The following is a 19,101-nucleotide window of genomic DNA, read 5'->3' as shown; positions in this document are numbered from 1 at the left end:
TTTTTTATTTAAGTTTTTTGTCATGTCATGTGAAAGCAGGGAATCGTAGCTTCAAATTGACATATTGGTTGTTCAGAACACACAAACACACCAAGCTGGCCATAGGGGGCGCTAGCTCCCCTCAAAGAGCCAGAATGCAAAATGCTTGTCATTCAGCCTCACTTTGAGTTGCTCAGTGGACTGTCTCTCACACAGCGATATGGAGGAAAATATCACACCCGCGTGACGTGAGCGGCACTGTTATCACCATACATCACATTCCGTGCTCAGCCAGGCAGCTTGAGCACATTCCGCGCACGTGCGCACGCGCGCACACACACACACACACACACACACACACACACACACACACACACACACACACAGCCTCAAAATACAACACAGCAGGGAAAGCTGTAACAATTTAGGCATTTAGCAGACGCTCTTAATCCAGAGTGACTTACATTAAGCAAGAACAAAAAAGCATACATCACATAAAAACATTTATCATGAAACATGCGTAAGCTAAGAACGTAACAGTGGAATATCTATATAATGAAACTATATTATAAACTATACATATATACTATACTATGCTATACGTGTGGGAGACCCATAGATCCATAGACCCCAAGGTAGCCGCAATGAAGTAATAAATATAGCAATAGAGTTCAAAGGGTGCAGATGAAGAACAGCTGCACTAATTGGCGTCGTTAAGGGTGCATTGGCAACAGTTTGTGTCGCGTGTGATGTCACACCAGAAGATATAAGATGATGCACCGTGTTGAAAATGACTGTAGACGTCGAGAGACAGACAGACAGACAGACAGACAGACACACAGACAGACAGACAGACAGACAGACAGACAGACAGACAGACAGACAGACAGACAGACAGACAGACAGACAGACAGACAGACAGACAGACAGACAGACAGACAGACAGACAGACAGAGTGATGTTGTCTTGGACCGTTTCCAAAGCAGGAGGACCAAAGCGAGTCGATCATGCTGCTGTAGCAGTGAGGAACAAACTGTATTCCTTTGGAGGCTGCTGTGATGGAAGGAACTACATGGAACAGATGGATGTCCATGTCTTCAACCCAGTGTCTTTATGCTGGAAGAAGTTACCTCCAGTGGAACCAGGAAGAGGAGACGGTCACCTTGAGGTTCCATCCATGCTCCACGACCACACAGCTGTGTTGGTTGAAGATACAGTCTACATCTTGGGAGGCTATCCTTACTGCAATGTGCTTTATGCATTTGATGTTGACGCCCACAGATGGTTCCAACCCAGGGTTTCTGGGACTGTTCCAGAGGGGAGGTGCTACCACTCAGCCTGTGTGTTGGAGAAGGTCATGTTTATCCATGGAGGAAACACCAATCTGACTGCATACACTAATGACATGTACAAGTTGGACACCAGCACAATGGTCTGGACTTTAATTAATACCAGAGGAACTCCATCTCCTGCTTCATACCTTCACTCTGCCACCATCATTGGTACCAAGATCTTTGTATTCGGGGGCTCGACGCACCTGGGGGTCCTCAACACCATCAGAGTGTTTGACACAGAGACAAACGACTGGCTGGACACACCTTCTTCACAACTTCTACCAGAAAGACGCTGTTGTCATTCAGCATTTACCTACAATGGAGAGCTGTACATATTTGGTGGTTTCAACGGTACCCAGAACTTCAATGATGTGTGGAAATTCAGTCCAGAGACCTTCTCCTGGAAGAAGGTTGAGCCCAAGTGGAAAGGACCATGTCCAATGCATAGTATGTGCTGTTGCATTGTGGGAGATCATATCATCCTCTTTGGAGGAAGGAAAGGAGGTTACACTATCTCTGATGAGCTGTTCATCTTAGACTTGAGTCCTTGTCTTAAGACGTTATGTAAGCTAGAAGTTATTCAGTACGCTCTGGACCAATCAGAACTCCCACACGACATCAGGTGGGAACTGGCAGCCATGGCAACCAACGACAACAGACGATAACAACAACAATAACAACCGACACCACATTCCAGACGAAGGAACAGCAGAAAGATCAAGAAATGATGGATCAACATCTAATCCCACCTGATGGTGAGCCACCTTTCAGCATCACTTACTGAGATTCAAACCTCAGGAGACTCCTTCTCTCCAGACAGGCTCTCTAAACATTCAGCTAGGCATCAAACAATGACAATTGTTCCGTCCAACACAATGCGGTGGAAACACAAACCTGTGTCTGTATGTTCCAAACTGAACACGGTGGAACTCTCTTTATTGTATATTTATTTCTATGATCTTTTTTTATTAGGACCAAGGAGTCTGGCATGTCCCATAGAGACAGGGTGAGAAGTTCAGTCACGCGGGAGAGACTCGGAGTAGAACCGCTGCTCCTTCGCCTGGAAAGGAGCCATGCTTAGGTGATTCGGGAATCTGGTTAGGATGCCTCTCGGGCGTCTCCCTAGGGAGGTCCTCGACGCACGTCTCACTGGGAGGAGACCCCGGGGCAGACCAAGGCGCAGTTGGAGGAAACACATTGACTCACTGGCCTTGGAACGCCTCGGGGTCCCCCCAGGAGGAAGTCACTAATGTTGCTCTGCATGGAGAGGGAAGTCTGGAGCTCTCTGGTGGAGCTGTTGCACCCGCGACCCGACTACGGATAAGCGGTTGGATTGGATGGATGGATGGATGGATGGATGGATGGATGGATGATTCTAACAAAGTATTATTGTTTTCTTCTGGGCCTGGCGGCGGTGGGCCGCTCTAGGTTCTGACTGTGGCATTAATGTAGATATAGAAACATTTACAATGATTCAACCATAGATATATATTATATAGAGAGCATCACATGAAACAACGAAGGCTCTGAACTTCTGAAGCACCGTTCTCTGTGCTGCGCTGATGTCCATGAGACTCCATCCATCCCTCTGCTTTATCCTTTAACCCATTCTGACCTGAGATCAGATTCATACGAGGTTTCCACTGGACACACACTGGTCTGATGAACCCATTCTGACCTGAGATCAGATTCTAAAAATGTCTATTACATCCTGACAGTTTTCTGAAAAAGCTGTTTCTATGTCAGTCGTTCTTTGATTTTTTTTTAAATAGCAGCTATGAGCTTGTAGATCTGCTCTTTTTCAATAGCTAAAGTAGAACAGAATGCTAACACCAAAAGGGGTTCCCGCCCAGAATGGGTTAAAGGGACACTTCACCCTTTTTGCAAAAGAATATATGTTAATGACGTTTAGAAGCTTTAGAACACTTTCCTGGAGGTCTTTATGTGTGTAATATGTGGTTTTAGATATTTCAGATTCTAGCAGTGAGCCTGTTGTCTCTGATGTCATGGACACTGGGCTCACTTCCTTCCTGGACTTGTTGTCTCAGTAAGACAGCTCTCCCCCTATCCACAAGGAGGAGCAGTGCACCAAAGAATTATGGGAATTGTAGTCCAGGAAGGTAGTGAGACCAGTGTCCATGACATCAGAGACAACAGGCTCACTGCTACAATCTAAAATAACTAAAACCACATATTACACACATAAATACCCCCAGGAAAGTGCACCTAAAGCTTCTAAACATCATTAACATATATTTTTTTGCAAAAAGGGTGAAGTGTCCCTTTAAAGCAATGACATTTGTGATTAGATTAGATTGAACTGCATGGAAAAAAAAAACCCACAACAAGACAAATATTAAACATGAGACATAATATTTAAATATGAAAAAGGAAAGACATTTGATCATGACATCATGTAATGGACTCTGTGGGTCACTACAGTACATGAAGGTTAATATAAAGGTATAAATGTATGTTTATAAATGTATGTTCCCCGTCAGCTTTGCGTTGTTTTAAACTGGACCTTATAATTGAGCTGGAGAGGATTGTGTTGAAAAGCAGGTGCCATTGACAACATGCACACGGCTGCCATCTTGACAGCAAGGTGCTATAAACTAGGTGCAACTTCCCATAGACAGCCCATTCATCCAAACAGAAAAGTCCTATCTAATTGTATTTAACATGTAACATTGCAGCATGAACGGAAAGCTTGAATTATCCTCTTTCTTTCTATCTGCAATGTGTTTGTTTCATAAAAATCCACCGTAGAACATGTTATGAGCTGCTCCCTGTCAAGAAATTCCTTGCAGATGTGTTGTTTTTTTTTTCCCTAAGTGGAGTTTGGAAGCGCTCGTTGACTATCACTCAACGGCCCAGGCGCACCACCTGTTTTGAATTTGCACATAACGCAGGAGGCAGCAGGAGGTTAAGCTTTACTGAAAACGAGTGCTTCTAAACACTTATAATACTCTGACACAATAATAATCATCTGCTAGTCATTTCTTGACAGGAAGAGTAGCTCAACATTTCTACGGTGGGTTATTGTGAAACAAAAACTTTTGCAGATAGTAAGTCAATAATTCAAGCTTTTTGTAGAGCAGCTGCAATGTTGGTGCAGTTTGACGTTATATTTAATACAATTAGATTTAGATAGGACTTTTCTGTTTGGATGAATGGGGCTGTCTATGGGCACCTTGCACCTATTTAGCACCTTGCTGGCTGGCAAGATGGAGTGCCATCGAGTTTGAAGTCGGTTTGGGTCGAACCCACAGGGAGTTGCAGTGCCCGGTTGTCGAGTCCGTCGGACGCACGGTTGTCCAGAACCTCCACAAAAGGCCTCTGGCCCGGCCCGGGCTCTGGACAGACAGGACCCAACTGCCCCGGCTCCATATATGGAGCTGGCCTGTTCTGACATCACAACAATCCATATTTGGGCATGGCTGACCATAGAGTATATATGAATAGAGACGGCACCCAGAGGAAACCCTGAGGCGAAATGGACATAGTGGCCGAATGAAGGTATTGCAGCCTGGCCCCAAACACATGAACGCGCTGGTCCGTTGACTATCATTGTGCACGTTCACGACGGCAGCACGCTCGTTCGCGTTCGTGCGTGTTCGTGTACGTTCAACGGCAGAGCGTTCATGTGTTTGGGGCCAATCCATCCCAGAATGCACTCTGTTCCTATACCCGGAAGGAGGAGTGAAATCGCCTCATGCGCTTTAGAGCAACTCAATGCAAGTGGATGGAAGGAGAACTCGGGTGCCATCTCTATTCATATATACTCGTAAAGGTGTAGTGAAACGGAAATGGTGAACAACATGAAAATGGTGTTTCAACATGAAACACCGGTCTGAAGTTTCTGAACCAATCAGAGCGTCGCATCCCTTCAGGCGATGGGACGGTAGCTAGGGACGGTGGCTAATGCTATGCGCAACAGCGTGGTGTTGTTTGTTTACAAATCAGATTGTTGGCCAGCTACACCAGTTTACTGTTATGTGGCTTATTTCTACCCTATAATGTTTTTGGATACATATTCTAGCGTGATGATTGAGTTGAAACCGAGTAATACACTGTCTGGATGTTATCTTAAATGGGAATAAAACGGAGTATTCTGTAATCAGTAGCAGCTGTGCTGGACGGATGCGCAAATATGGGGAATTAAACGGGTGAGCTTCATTGTTATTGGCTTTTATCGATGTGTATCTCTACACGTCATCACGCAGCACGTTTTCGTTTTAATAAATAAATAATGCAATCGTTTTTATGGACCTTTGATATAAAAACACACAGAAATGAGAATTTTCAAAAAAAATTGGCATCCATTGTTAGGTATGCCCATATAATGACCACGGATATGGTCTAAAAGTGTGAAAAACGTCTTTTTCATTTCACTACACCTTTAACACATCTAGTACAGGAAGTGCCTTCAAAATAAAGGCTATAGAGTGCCAGAGTTGTCTGATCGCTTTTACTTTGAAAGCCATGAAACAGGAAACACTTGCCTAAAAAAGTTGACTTTACAAAGGGACCTCACATCCCCGATCATCTTAATATATTGTTTTACGCTCCAAAGAACGTTCATATTTTGCGGGAGAGACGGATGAGGAGCAGAAATGAAGCGCCAGCATATCGCTCTATTCATCACCACGGAGAGCGCCCTGGATTAGGAGATACGAGTCATTCTTTCCGCCGCGCTAACATGGGAGTCAATGACAAGCTAATAGTTGCACTGAGCGTTAGCATACGGCAAGCGAAAAGCGAAATGCCAAAAAAAATAATAGGAAAAATTCTGAATATTCTTATCTCGCCCTGCGTCGCTGGGACGTCGCTAGGACGTCCTCACACGTCAATAGTACTAATATTTCGGGGTCCTTATGACGTTCTCAGGCGTCCTATGTACAGAATCTGTTAAGTGGCTGACACATAACATATATTGGAATAAAGACAGGGACACATATACAGAGATGCCCATATATGGGCATAAAAGGGACACAGACAGATGGGTAGAACGGGTACTCTGACACGGATAGGTTACCGACTCTCTGCTCTGCAGCTGGGCGCCGGTTCAGTGCCTTTAAAACAAAAAAAAAGGTACATTTGATTCTTATTTTATCGCCCCCTCAATATCTTTAGAGCGGTTACACAGTGTATCATCTGAACCCATAAAAACGGAGAGAATTTTATTTCGGCAAACTGTCCGTGCAGGATGATCTTCGGCGAGGCCTGGAACTACCGATGGAACACATAAACAGTATTAACGCATTTTGGGCGGGAACCCCTTTTGGTGTTTTAAAAGCATTATGTTGTACTTTAGCTATTGAAAAATAGCAGATCTACAAGCTCGCAAGCGCGGCACCGAGTGTCGCGATACGAGCTCGTAGGTCTTGCTATTTTTGAAAAATCGTGAAATTGTGGTGCAAATCTTTGAATATAATCTTTCAGAGCGAACGTTTAACGTTAACTCAAATCTTTGCTTCTGGGGGGGGGGGGGTCCCTGAAACTACATATTTTCAGATGGGGGAGTCCGCGGCCAAATGGAGATAATTTTGGGGGTCCTTGACATGAAAATGTTTGAGAACCACCGACATAGAAACAAGGGTTTTTTTTTTCCAGAACTTTCAGGATTCAGAAGGCATTCGTAGTCATAGAACGGTCCTCAATGGGTCTAAATGGGTTAAAATATTCCCACTACCTGCCAAGCGAGCTGCATTTCCCCTGTCCACCTTCCCGTGAACGTTGCTAGGCTAACGCAGCGAGCGCTCCATGACAACACTGTAAATTATACCACAGCACATGTTGTAGCGCACGCTCTGCCATGCCAGATCTCATCCAGATGGCGTAGAGGGTTCTCTCTCTCTCTCTCTCGCCTCTCTCTCTCTCTCTCTCTCTCTCTATCTCTCTCTCTCTCTCTCTCTCTCTCTCTCTCTCTCTCTCTCTCTCTCTCTCTGATCAGTCCAAAAGGTCGACGGAGGGGAGACACTTGACCTTTAGCTGTTTGTACACTGGGTCCTTCCCATGCAGTCCAGACCATTATTTATTCAGCATCTTTTATAAAATGTTTTATCCCACAATGTTCTAACCCAGTGTCAATTATCTAATGTAATCCTGGGCGCTACACTTCCTCTGCCAACCTGGGGGGGGGGGGCAGCGGACTGACCTCATGCCTCCTTCTATGCATGAGGAGTCCAAGCTGCTTCTTTTCACCTGACAGGGGGAGAGTTTCCCAGGCCGGACGTATAGCGTGTGGAAGGAACACGTTATTCCGACCAGTTCCTTTCCCCTCCATCAGGCGCCCCGGCTGGCCAGGGGGAGGTAGTTTAGTGACCAGGATTACTGCATGTTTTGTTGAGGGTATCTACCCTAGGGGACACGGGGAGAACATGTGAGGGTACCTACACTAGGGGACACGGGGAGAACATGTGAGGGTACCTACACTAGGGGACACGGGGAGTTTTTGATTGATTGAAATATTTATTAACAGTTTGTAGAATTTACAGTACATTTTAAGCACAAACTCAATACAAAGACTGTCAACTGTGAGTGGACGACCCAATTAAGCATTACACTTGTTTACAACAGGGTCCACATTGTTCAATTCATCAAAACATTTAAAGACATACAACCATTTAGAGACATACAAATAGACATTTCTATGTAGCTAAAGAACAGAACAGGAATTCATCATATGGGAAGCAAAAAAGGGAAAATATACAAGCACTGGGAAAATATACAATATACAGTGAGGGAAATGGGGTGGGGGGGATTCAGATTTTACAGAGGCCAGTTTCGAATTGCAGCCATCCGTAGGTGCCCTTTGAGAGCGGTTTTGAAGGAGTCAAGGGATTCACATGTCTTAATGACTGTTGGTAGGGTGTTCCACATTTTGGTGGCATAGGAGCGAAAAGAATTTAGTCCCTTGTTTGTGCCGAATCTGGGTTGTACATGGTTTGTTGCACTCCCTCTGGTGTTGTGGGTGTGGACTTCGTTTACATTAAGGAAGTATTTAGACAGGTACATGGGTATCTTGGTGGTGTATCGAATCTTGTGGACCAGACCCATTGCAAGATGCTGTACTCTGTCGACGACCCTAAGCCATCCCAGCCTGTCAAAGTGGGCAGGGGTGAGGTGGGTTCGGGGGGTGAGGCCAAGTAGGAGCCTGACCAGTTTGAAGAGAACATGTGAGGGTACCTACCCTAGGGGACACGGGGAGAACATGTGAGGGTACCTACCCTAGGGGACACGGGGAGAACATGTGAGGGTATACCTACCCTAGGGGACACAGGGAGAACATGTGAGGGTACCCTAGGGGAGAACATGTGAGGGTACCTACCCTAGGGGACACGGGGAGAACATGTGAGGGTACCTACCCTAGGGGACACGGGGAGAACATGTGAGGGTACCTACCCTAGGGGACACGGGGAGAACATGTGAGGGTATACCTACCCTAGGGGACACGGGGAGAACATGTGAGGGTACCTACCCTATAGGGGACTCGGGGAGAACATGCAAACTCCACACAGAAAGGCATTTGAGCATTTGATGAGGTTTAGCCTGTCCGCAATAGCATGCTGTATATTGATGTGGTGCCACATATAGGAGAGATAACAGGCAGATGTTTGTATAAATAACAATTATTATAAAATGTCCCTATTGCCCAGAAATGGTCTCACTGGTAAACGGTTAGTTCAATAATGTGTTCCTTCCACGCGCTATATACGACCAACCGGGGAAACCCCTGTCAGGTGAAAAGGAGTGTCTTGGACTCCTCATGCATTGAAGGAAGCATGAGGTCAGTCCGCTGCTCTGCTCTAAACGTGGGATTAAAACAAATGCATTAACCCATTTTGGGCGGGAACCCCTTTTGGTGTTTTAAACATTATGTTATAATTTAGCTATTGAAAAATAGCAGATCTACAAGCTCGTAGCGCGCCACCGAGTGGCGAGTGGCGCGCTACGAGCTTGTAGGTCTGCTATTTTTTTTTTAATCGTGAAAATATTTATTTCAGAAAACTGGAGGATTTAGAAGATTTTTTTATTTATTTCGAGGTCAGGCCTATAAAAGAAAAAAAAACTTTTACAGTGAATTAAATGTGTTTACAATAACAGCTGTATTTGCCTCCGTTCGATATACAGCTCAGAGGAATGCAATTACAAATGGTAATTTGTAATTGAACATCGGCCGTATAATTATACAGTATATACATTGGCCTCGATGAAATTACTTTGACTTGAAAACACCCACTGTGTGTGTTTTCCTTCAAACATTAAGCCCCCCTGCAAAAAAAAAGAACCCTGCATACATACACTCTGCTGCAGGCAGGCTTTAATGTGAGTTACAAACCAAACAGTGTGTTTCATAGGGGAGGTAATTACTTAACGCATTCTGGACGGGAACCTGTTTTTGGTGTTTTAAACTTTAAAGCATCGTGTCATGCTTTAAGCTATTGAAAAATAGCAGACCTACAAGCTTGCAGGTCTGCTATTTTTGAAAAAATCATGAAAATGCGGCAAAAATTTGGAATAATATGTATTCTTTCAGAGCAAATGTTTTTAACTCAAATCTTTGCTTCTGGGGGGGAGAGGGGGGGGGGGGTCCCTGGAACAACATACTGTATTTTCAGATGGGGGTCCAGATATGTTTGGGGGTCCTTGACATGAAAAAGGTTGAGCACCGCTAGACATAGAAACATAAGGGTTTTTTCAGAAACTGTCAAGATTTATAGAAGACATTTTTGTAGCTCAGGTCTAAATGGTTTAACCCATTTTGCGCGGGAACCCCTTTTGGTGTCAGCATCATGTTATGCTTTAGCTATTGAAAAATAGCAGATCTACAAGCTCATAGCGCGCCACCGAGTGGCGCGCTAAGAGCTTGTAGGTCTGCTATTTTTGAAAAATCGAAGAACGACTGACATTTTTTTTTAATCTGATCTCAGGTCAGAAATGGGTTAATCAGACCAGTGTGTGTCCAGTGGAAACCTCGTATGAATCTGATCTCAGGTCAGAATGGCTTAACTGAGAGGAGCTCGGGGAGGGAGACCCCATCAGGAAGTGGTGGCTGTGGACGCCGAGGAGCCCTCAAAACATTTAGCATTTCTGGGTTGCCATGGAGTTTATTTTGTTAAGCCATTCTGACCTGAGATCAGATTCATACGAGGTTTCCACTGGACACACACTGGTCTGATTAACCCATTTCTGACCTGAGATCAGATTCGAAAAATGTCAGTCGTTTTCTGAAAAACCCCATGTTTCTGTGTCAGTGGTTCTCAAACATTTTCATGTCAAGGACTCCCAAAAATCATAATATGTAATTATGGCCACCGACCCCCCATCTGAAAATATGTTGTTCCAGGGACCTCCTCCCCAGAAGCAAAATGCGCCACATTTTCATTAATGTTCTAAAATAGCTCGTGAGCTTGTAGATCTGCTATTTTTCAATAGAATAATGCTTAAAAAAAAACACCAAAATGGGTTCCCGTTCAGAATGGGTTAAGCCATTAAAAACGGGAAAGCATAATTATATCGTGTCGCTTTTTTCCCTTCTGTGTGGGTGGTCGACGGTCGTTCTCCGGAAAAGTAAATATTTTCAGATGCGCGGCGGCGGGTTCCGTACGTCAGGCCACATGCAGTATACTGTACATCATAACTTTGGAGGGTCCTTCATTGACATGAAACAAAGGTTTGAGCGCACTCCTCCTCATAATTACAGCAGCAAACGTGGGTTTGTCTCTCGAGGTGTTAAAGGATTAAGTGCATGGCTTTCACTGTGCATTAAACTTTGGGCTGGTGGGTTTGTTGCCTTGCTGAGCACATTAAAATCCCGCCACCATTGCCTCATACTCTATTTGTCAGGGTGTTTGGCTTTAAACCATTTTGGACTGAAAGTCGATTAAAAAAAGTATTCTAAAAATCAAAACATTTTTCTGAAAAACCCATGTTTCTGTCAGTGGGGCTCAACCTTTTTCATGTCAAGGACCCCCAGAATTATCTGTATTGGGCCACGGACCCCCATCTCAAAATATGTAGTTCCAGGGACGCCCCCCCCCCCCCCCCCCCCCCCCAGAAGCTAATATTTTAGTTAAAAATGTTCGCTCGGAAATATATATTCAAAGATTTGCACCACATTTGTACGACTTTTCAAAAATAGCAGACCTACAAGCTCGTAGCGCGCCACTCGGTGGCGCGCTATGAGCTCGTAGGTCTGCTATTTTTCAATAGCTATAAAGCATAGCATGATGCTAACACCAAAAGGGGTTCCCGCTCAAAATGGGTTAAGCTTACAAAATGTGGTTGGCTCACACTTTTCAGCAGACTTGTTGAATGTTGTTTCAGTGTGTGTGGGGGGGGGAGGGGGGGGAAGAGTAAAAAAAAAGATGTTTTTTTCGTGCGTAATCTCCGGCCTGAGGTTGTTTGTCAGTAGCAATTAATATTTATTTTCGGGTTGATTGTTTGCGTTGTTTATGCGTTGTTTTTGTTGGACAGCGTTCGCGGGGTGACGGCACCGTCGGAGAAAGACAAACAGGAACGTCATAAAACCATTCATAAAACAGTTTTTAGGACACATTACCTTATAGGGGCGGAGCCGTCTAGAAGGGGGTCTGTCTCTGTGTGCGTATGTGTGTCGTGTGTGTGTGTGTGTGTGTGTGTGTGTGTGTGTGCGTGTGTGTGTGTGTGTGTGTGCGCGTTACATTCTTCAACGGGAGCAACATGTGTACCTGTATTTGAAATATAGTCTCACACAAAATCCTGCTATAAATGTGCCATCTCTCTGTCTGTGTGCGTGTGTGTGTGTGTGTAATGCATTATGCACGTATAACTCGAGAACCGTTCGCCCCACCGGCTTCAAATTCGACACGCGCGTTCCACACACACCCCCGCAGGGAGTGCAGTGCCCGGCCTCGAGTCGGTCGGACCCACGGTTATCCAGAACCACCGCGAAAGGCTCTGGTCTGGTCAGGCTCTGCCATGCAGTGGGCCTATAATCAGCCTAAATCCCCTCACCTGTGCACTTTCCATAGCCTCTGCCTCAGCCAAATTGATTGCCATGGCAAGCCCCACACACCTGACAATTGATTAGCCTACTTAACCGTTCCACTTTTCACAGGTAGTCAGTTTGCCCTGTTCAGACACAGGCAGATATAGAGATTTATTTTTAAAGATTATACTACGTCCGATAAGGTATGGCAGAGTTAACCCATTCTGTACGGGAACCCATTTTGGTGTTCGCATCATGTTATGCTTTATCTATTGAAAAATAGCAGATCTACAAGCTCATAGCGCGCCACCGAGTGGTGCGCTACGAGCTTGTAGGTCTGCTATTTTTGAAAAAATCGAAGAACGACTGTGACATTTTTTTTAGAATCTGATCTCAGGTCAGAATGGGTTGATCAGACCAGTGTGTGTCCAGTGGAAACCTCGTATGAATCTGATCTCAGGTCAGAATGGGTTAAAGATGGAGTGCTGTTGTTGTATGATATAGGGGGAGGGGTTGATATTGTGATGTCACTATATCACTGTTTTTTTTTTTCATTGGCACATTTTGACTGTCCAGGTTTCAGCCTCCAGGAAGAAAACCCTAAATACAAATTTGCACATAACAACCACATGCACCGAGGGGTCTATAACAGAGTACTGTCACCACCTCATAAACACATGGAAAAGAATCATGGCACTCTAATATTTAACATTACTGACATACTTCATACTTTACGGTACTCCAAGTTCTGGTAGAAAAACACAAAGCACTGCCCATGCTGACGTGACACATCATCTCATTGGCTATACCAGCTCACGCACGCACGCACGGACGCACGCACGCACGCACGCACGCACGCACGCACGCACGCACGCACGTGTCCACCCATCAGTCTCACACCATCCTTCTTATCAATGTAATCAGGCTTGGCACATTTCATCATTATCACATAACAGCTTGGATGGCATTCTGGGGGTGGGGGGGGGGGTAGTTGTTGAAATATAATGTCAGTTGTTAAAGAATGATATCGGAGGAGTGAACTTAACACCATTAAGACCCGGGAATGCATCTGTGTCACCTTAGCTTTTTAAAGGGGAATTCCACTCATTTTCAACATTTTTACTATGCCATTAATATACCTTATTGGAGCTGTTATAAAAATATATATATATTAAAAAAGTCCCCCCCTGTTTCCTAGAACTGGAGGTCTGAAAAAAGTACATCTTAATGATGTCATCAAGATGTCCTTCACCATGTTAATTTTAATGTTTTAATTGTACAAAGTGACAGATGTGTTCCGCATGAGTCAACGCACATGTGTAAACAAGTTCCATGCCTTTTTGCCAAAACAAGGCATGATGAGTTACACGTTCATTACAGTTCATTTTCAAACGATTACTACAGCGCCCCACCCTGGTCAATTAGAGTAAGACTGTCGGTCTCAGTGCTATTTGGCATGACCCTCAGTCTACCATACTGTTAAGTCGCATAGTCATGTGACTCTGCATGTATACAACTGTCTGTATTAGGGGCAGCAGAAGAATTTTCATTGGCTCATAAAACCTTAATTTTGAAACCAAGCCCAACATTTGCATTTGTATTTGGTCCAAAGTAGAAACGGGTATTTACATTTTGATCGTTTGTGTGTGCGTTTCACCTGCCAGGTAGGGTATGCATAGTTAGTACTGTACTCTGCAATATGCTACTTGTTCACAATGAGAAGGAGTAGCCAGGTGACTCAGTGCAATCATGGCATTTAAAACATGCTCTTCTGTTTACAATCTAAACACTGACACGTTTAAAAAAGTGTTTAGAACCTAAACGGCTTGGGTTTAGTGTGAAACGGAAAAAAAAAAAAAAACTATTTTCGCCCCCATGATGATTCTAAAAACATTTCGTCCCTGTCAGCGCGGCAGTATAGGGGAGGTAATGGATTTCCCATGCAGTAAAACAGACAATTAACCTCAGGCGCACGCATGACCTCATTTTACCGTATTGTTTACTGTATTGTGACGGACACTCCTCCAGCACGACATTTATTTCTGACCTTTAGAACGATTCGAACGGGAATACTTATTAGCGCTAATAGTGGCTATACCCAGAGGTCAGAGGTCACATGGGAACGCCTACTGAGTGGCAACAAAAAACCCACTTTCTGGCTGTGAGAATATGCTTAGAGTATATATAAATAGAGAAGACACCCGAGTTCTCCTCCCATCCACTTGCATTAAGTTGCTCAAAAGCGCATGAGGCGATTTCACTCCTCCTTCCTGGTAGGAACAGAGTGCATTCTGGGATGGATTTGCCCCAAACACATAAACGCGCTGCCGTTGACTATCATTGTGCCGTTTGTGTGCGTTCACGTATGAAACATTCGTTCACGTGTCATGGCCCCAAACACATGAACGTGCGCAATGATAGTCAACGGAGCAGCGCTGGCTCGAGCTGCAATACCAAATTCGGCCACTATGTCCATTTCGCCTCAGGGTTTCCTCTGGGTGCCTTCTCTATTCATATATATACTCTAAGTGAGAATGAGAGCCCATACCTGTACATCTAAACGGAAAAGTCTCTCTGATTGTATTAACCCATTTTGGGGGCGGGAACCCCTTTAGCTATTGAAAAATAGCAGATCTACAAGCTCATAGCGCGCGCCACTCGGTGGCTATTTTAGAAAAATCGAAGAACGACTGACATAGAAACATAGCTTTTTTCAGAAAACTGTCAGGATGTAGAGAGGACATTTTTAGAATCTGATCTCAGGTCAAAATGGGTTAATTAACAACATTAAACAATCTACATCGACACATTTTGAGCCTGTAATTGGCTATAATTTATAATCTCCTCAAAAATGTTTAGCAAAATAGTAAAAAAAAAGACAAAGTAGTTTAGAGATAAGGGGTTTAGCATGGACGGAAACGGAGCCCACTTGGCCTTTGGTGTTGTCCATTTTTTTGATCACAATTAAAACTACTTCAGCGCCACCTGGTGGTCACCAGTTTAGGCTCTGAGTGCCAATTCTCCCATTTAAAAAAAGAGAGGGCGTTTAAAAAAAATTAAAAAAAGAAAAAATGTAAAAAAAAAATTAAAAAAAGAAAAATTAAATACGTCTTTACGGGCATGGCAACCAGTGCATAGTTGATTTAGATACGGGATGACGTCCCTGGCACTTAAACAGTTTGCCAGGGCGGAATGCACACCAGATATCTCCAAATATAATTGGCTTGGAATGGTGGACGAACGCTAAGCGTTTGAGTCCATTCCGTCTAGTTGGGAGCACCATATTGCCTCAAAGGGCCCGCCCTGGCTGCTAGGTGGACTCAAAGGGCCCGCCCTGGCTGCTAGGTGGACTCAAAGGGCCCGCCCTGGCTGCTAGGTGGACTCAAAGGGCCCGCCCTGGCTGCTAGGTGGACTCAAAGGGCCCGCCCTGGCTGCTAGGTGGACTCAAAGGGCCCGCCCTGGCTGCTAGGTGGACTCAAAGGGCCCGCCCTGGCTGCTAGGTGGACTCAAAGGGCCCGCCCTGGCTGCTAGGTGGACTCAAAGGGCCCGCCCTGGCTGCTAGGTGGACTCAAAGGGCCCGCCCTGGCTGCTAGGTGGACTCAAAGGGCCCGCCCTGGCTGCTAGGTGGACCCTCAAAGGGCCCGCCCTGGCTGCTAGGTGGACTTCTCTACATGCTAATTGCAGCGCTGTGCGCATCGTTTCCGATCCAAACAGAATTTTTTGGCACCGGGATAAATCATCGAGCGTCCGTATTTAAAAGCACATGCACAAACATATCGGTGCACACACAACAACAGGGCCTAATTGGAAGATTTACATGAAAGATATTCAAATGATTTTGCCCCGCGGGGTCTGTGGTGGGGCGTAATTACTGGAAAAGTATTTAGTCCGAAACTAGAGCGATTAAATAGATTTATTTATGGCATGGCAGGTTAGCTGGGAAAGGAGAGAGGGGGATTCTTGGACCCAGATCGAGAACTTATCTTTGAAGTTAGCAAAAAAAAGCTGCAGTAGAAATCTTCCCAACAGCTGCTTTCTCCCCCTGCACCGAGAGTGCAGGTAGAATCTTAACCCATTCTGACCTGAGATCAGATTCTAAAAAATGTCTTCTGCATCCTGACAGTTTTCTGAAAAAGCTATGTTTCTATGTCAGTCGTTCTTCGATTTTTCAAAAAATAGCAGACCTACAAGCTCATAGCGCGCCACTCGGTGGCGCGCTATGAGCTTGTAGATCTGCTATTTTTCAATAGATGAATTATAACATAAAACCAAAAGGGGTTCCCGTCCAAAATTGGTTAAGCCTTTGAAATGACTCCATCGGACCGCAGCAGGGGAAAGCCAAAAGTATCTTTGGCACTCGCCCCTTATTTTATTTTTTTATTTTTTTGTTGTATTGTTGGCACATCAGGGATTAAACAGCCCTCAAGGTTAAGTCGAGAACGTTAAAAAGCATTTGCGTTCATTATGACGCATGGGATTCTTTTTATGTAAACCAGAATTCGACAATTTGCGACAAACAGCAGAGTTTGACTCCCTTACTTCCCTGACCAAAGTATTTCTGTTTGCGAAACTTGACGTCATCCGGTAATGCCTATATAAGCAATTACACACACCTGAACTTTGTAAACTTGTTTTTAAAAAGTGCTATACAAATAATTATTACCTAACGTGCTAACAATCCTGTCTGTCTGTCTGTCTGTCATCTAACCAACTTTAACCCTTTCTGACCTGAGATCAGATTCATACCAGGTTTCCACTGGACACACACTGGTCTGATTAAATATGTCCTTGCAATGCACAACACTAGATATTGTGCTGCAGGACCTGCATTGCAATAAGTGAATAATAATCAGAAGAAGCAATTTGATTATTTGGGAACCATACTGAACGCCACAAAATGAACGCATTTATCTCTGCTGTTGGGAGGAAACCTCATAAGTACAAAATGTAAAATTTTCAGGAAATTAAAAATATAAATTTTTCGGGAAATAAAGAAAACCTTATATAAAAAAATAAAAAAAAGCAATACAGTCTCATCAAAGTTGTGGTGTTGCAACTTTATATATTGTCAATTACTTCTATGAGAGAGGGAGGAGAGGTGGTGGAGTTAGCTGCTTTTAGCAGACATTGTGAGGGTCCAATGGCGTTAAGAGGTTTTGTCCAAAGCACTTTTTTACTACTTTCCATTGGTTCAATATTTCCAAAACAACACACAGACGTAAAGCTTGTCCAATTGCTCTAATTTATGCCAAAAAAACCTCCTCAAAAATGGAATTAACGATATTCTCTTTCTGTCTCTGTGTGTCTAGCCGTTCGGAGCCGACGGTTGGTGCGACACCATCAACAACCGCGCCTACTGCCAGTACGACGGAGGGGACTGCTGCCCGTCCACCCTGTCCACCAGAAAGGTGAGCTCTCTGTCCACCCTGTCCCCCAGAAAGGTGAGCTCTCTGTCCACCCTGTCCTCCAGAAAGGTGAGCTCTCTGTCCACCAGAAAGGTGAGCTCTCTGTCCACCCTGTCCCCCAGAAAGGTGAGCTCTCTGTCCACCCTGTCCACCAGAAAGGTGAGCTCTCTGTCCACCAGAAAGGTGAGCTCTCTGTCCACCCTGTGCACCAGAAAGGTGAGCTCTCTGTCCACCCTGTGCACCAGAAAGGTGAGCTCTCTGTCCACCAGAAAGGTGAGCTCTCTGTCCACCCTGTGCACCAGAAAGGTGAGCTCTCTGTCCACCCTGTCCACCAGAAAGGTGAGCTCTCTGTCCACCAGAAAGGTGAGCTCTCTGTCCACCCTGTGCACCAGAAAGGTGAGCTCTCTGTCCACCCTGTGCACCAGAAAGGTGAGCTCTCTGTCCACCCTGTCCACCAGAAAGGTGAGCTCTCTGTCCACCAGAAAGGTGAGCTCTCTGTCCACCCTGTCCACCAGAAAGGTGAGCTCTCTGTCCACCCTGTCCACCAGAAAGGTGAGCTCTCTGTCCACCCTGTCCACCAGAAAGGTGAGCTCTCTGTCCACCAGAAAGGTGAGCTCTCTGTCCACCCTGTCCACCAGAAAGGTGAGCTCTCTGTCCACCAGAAAGGTGAGCTCTCTGTCCACCAGAAAGGTGAGCTCTCTGTCCACCAGAAAGGTGAGCTCTCTTAAGGTTCATACATACTCCAGGTTTTGGTGATAGGTTATCACCGCGGTGTAGTTTTTAAAGGGTTGGAAAACTACACCATTACGTCAGTCGCGGTGATGATCAGCTATCACCGCGGACACAGACCCATCTCTCTGTTTTTACAACCATCAAGTCTTTATCACCCCGTTCACTGATTGGTCTAGAAGTTGGGTAAACCACAGGGAGGCGGGGTCAATCCTTAAGGACATCACCGCGAGTATGATGGCCTCAACTCTTATCACCGTTTTAGGTGATAAGCTATCACCTAAAACGGTGATAACCTATCACCAAAAAACTGGAGTATGTATGAGCCTTTCCACTGACGCAACCCAGGCTGCACCAGTGTTGTTTTCGGCAGGAAATTTCTATTTTAGTCATAGTCTCTTGAATAGTTTTAATTTAGTTTTAGTCACATTTTAGTCACCCGGAATGTTAAAATATCTTTAGAGCGTATTTTATTTTTTTCCATTTCTCCTAAGCTAGATATGCTCAGATGGACGGATTTGTTTTTTACTAGATGATTTCTATTTATATTAGGATACATTTGCATTTAGTGGTATTGGAGTATATTGAATTCCACAGTGGTGCATCTGGCTTTGTGGGGGAGGGGGAGGGCACGAGATCTGTCAGCACGTCAGTGTTGGACAGGAGGATCGGTGTCCTC

The 19,101-nt window shown here is 44.8% G+C and overlaps 1 protein-coding gene across 1 annotated transcript in view; it reads left to right on the top strand.

Moving 5' to 3' along the window:
• Positions 1 to 18,449, top strand: part of pappa2 (pappalysin 2) — a gene marked incomplete at both ends in the record, with an annotated part of 139,420 nt that extends 120,971 nt beyond the window's left edge. Inside the window, 1 exon segment of the mRNA XM_083781953.1 lies at positions 17,598 to 18,449. Within this exon segment, the coding sequence (XP_083638079.1) occupies positions 17,598 to 18,449 (852 nt within the window).
• Positions 18,450 to 19,101: the final 652 nt, after the last annotated feature.

The sequence above is a fragment of the Protomyctophum parallelum genome, assembly GCF_964188405.1.
Source record: "Protomyctophum parallelum genome assembly, chromosome: 14".
NCBI lineage: Eukaryota > Metazoa > Chordata > Actinopteri > Myctophiformes > Myctophidae > Protomyctophum > Protomyctophum parallelum.
This window is presented reverse-complemented; position numbering and strand designations above follow the sequence as displayed.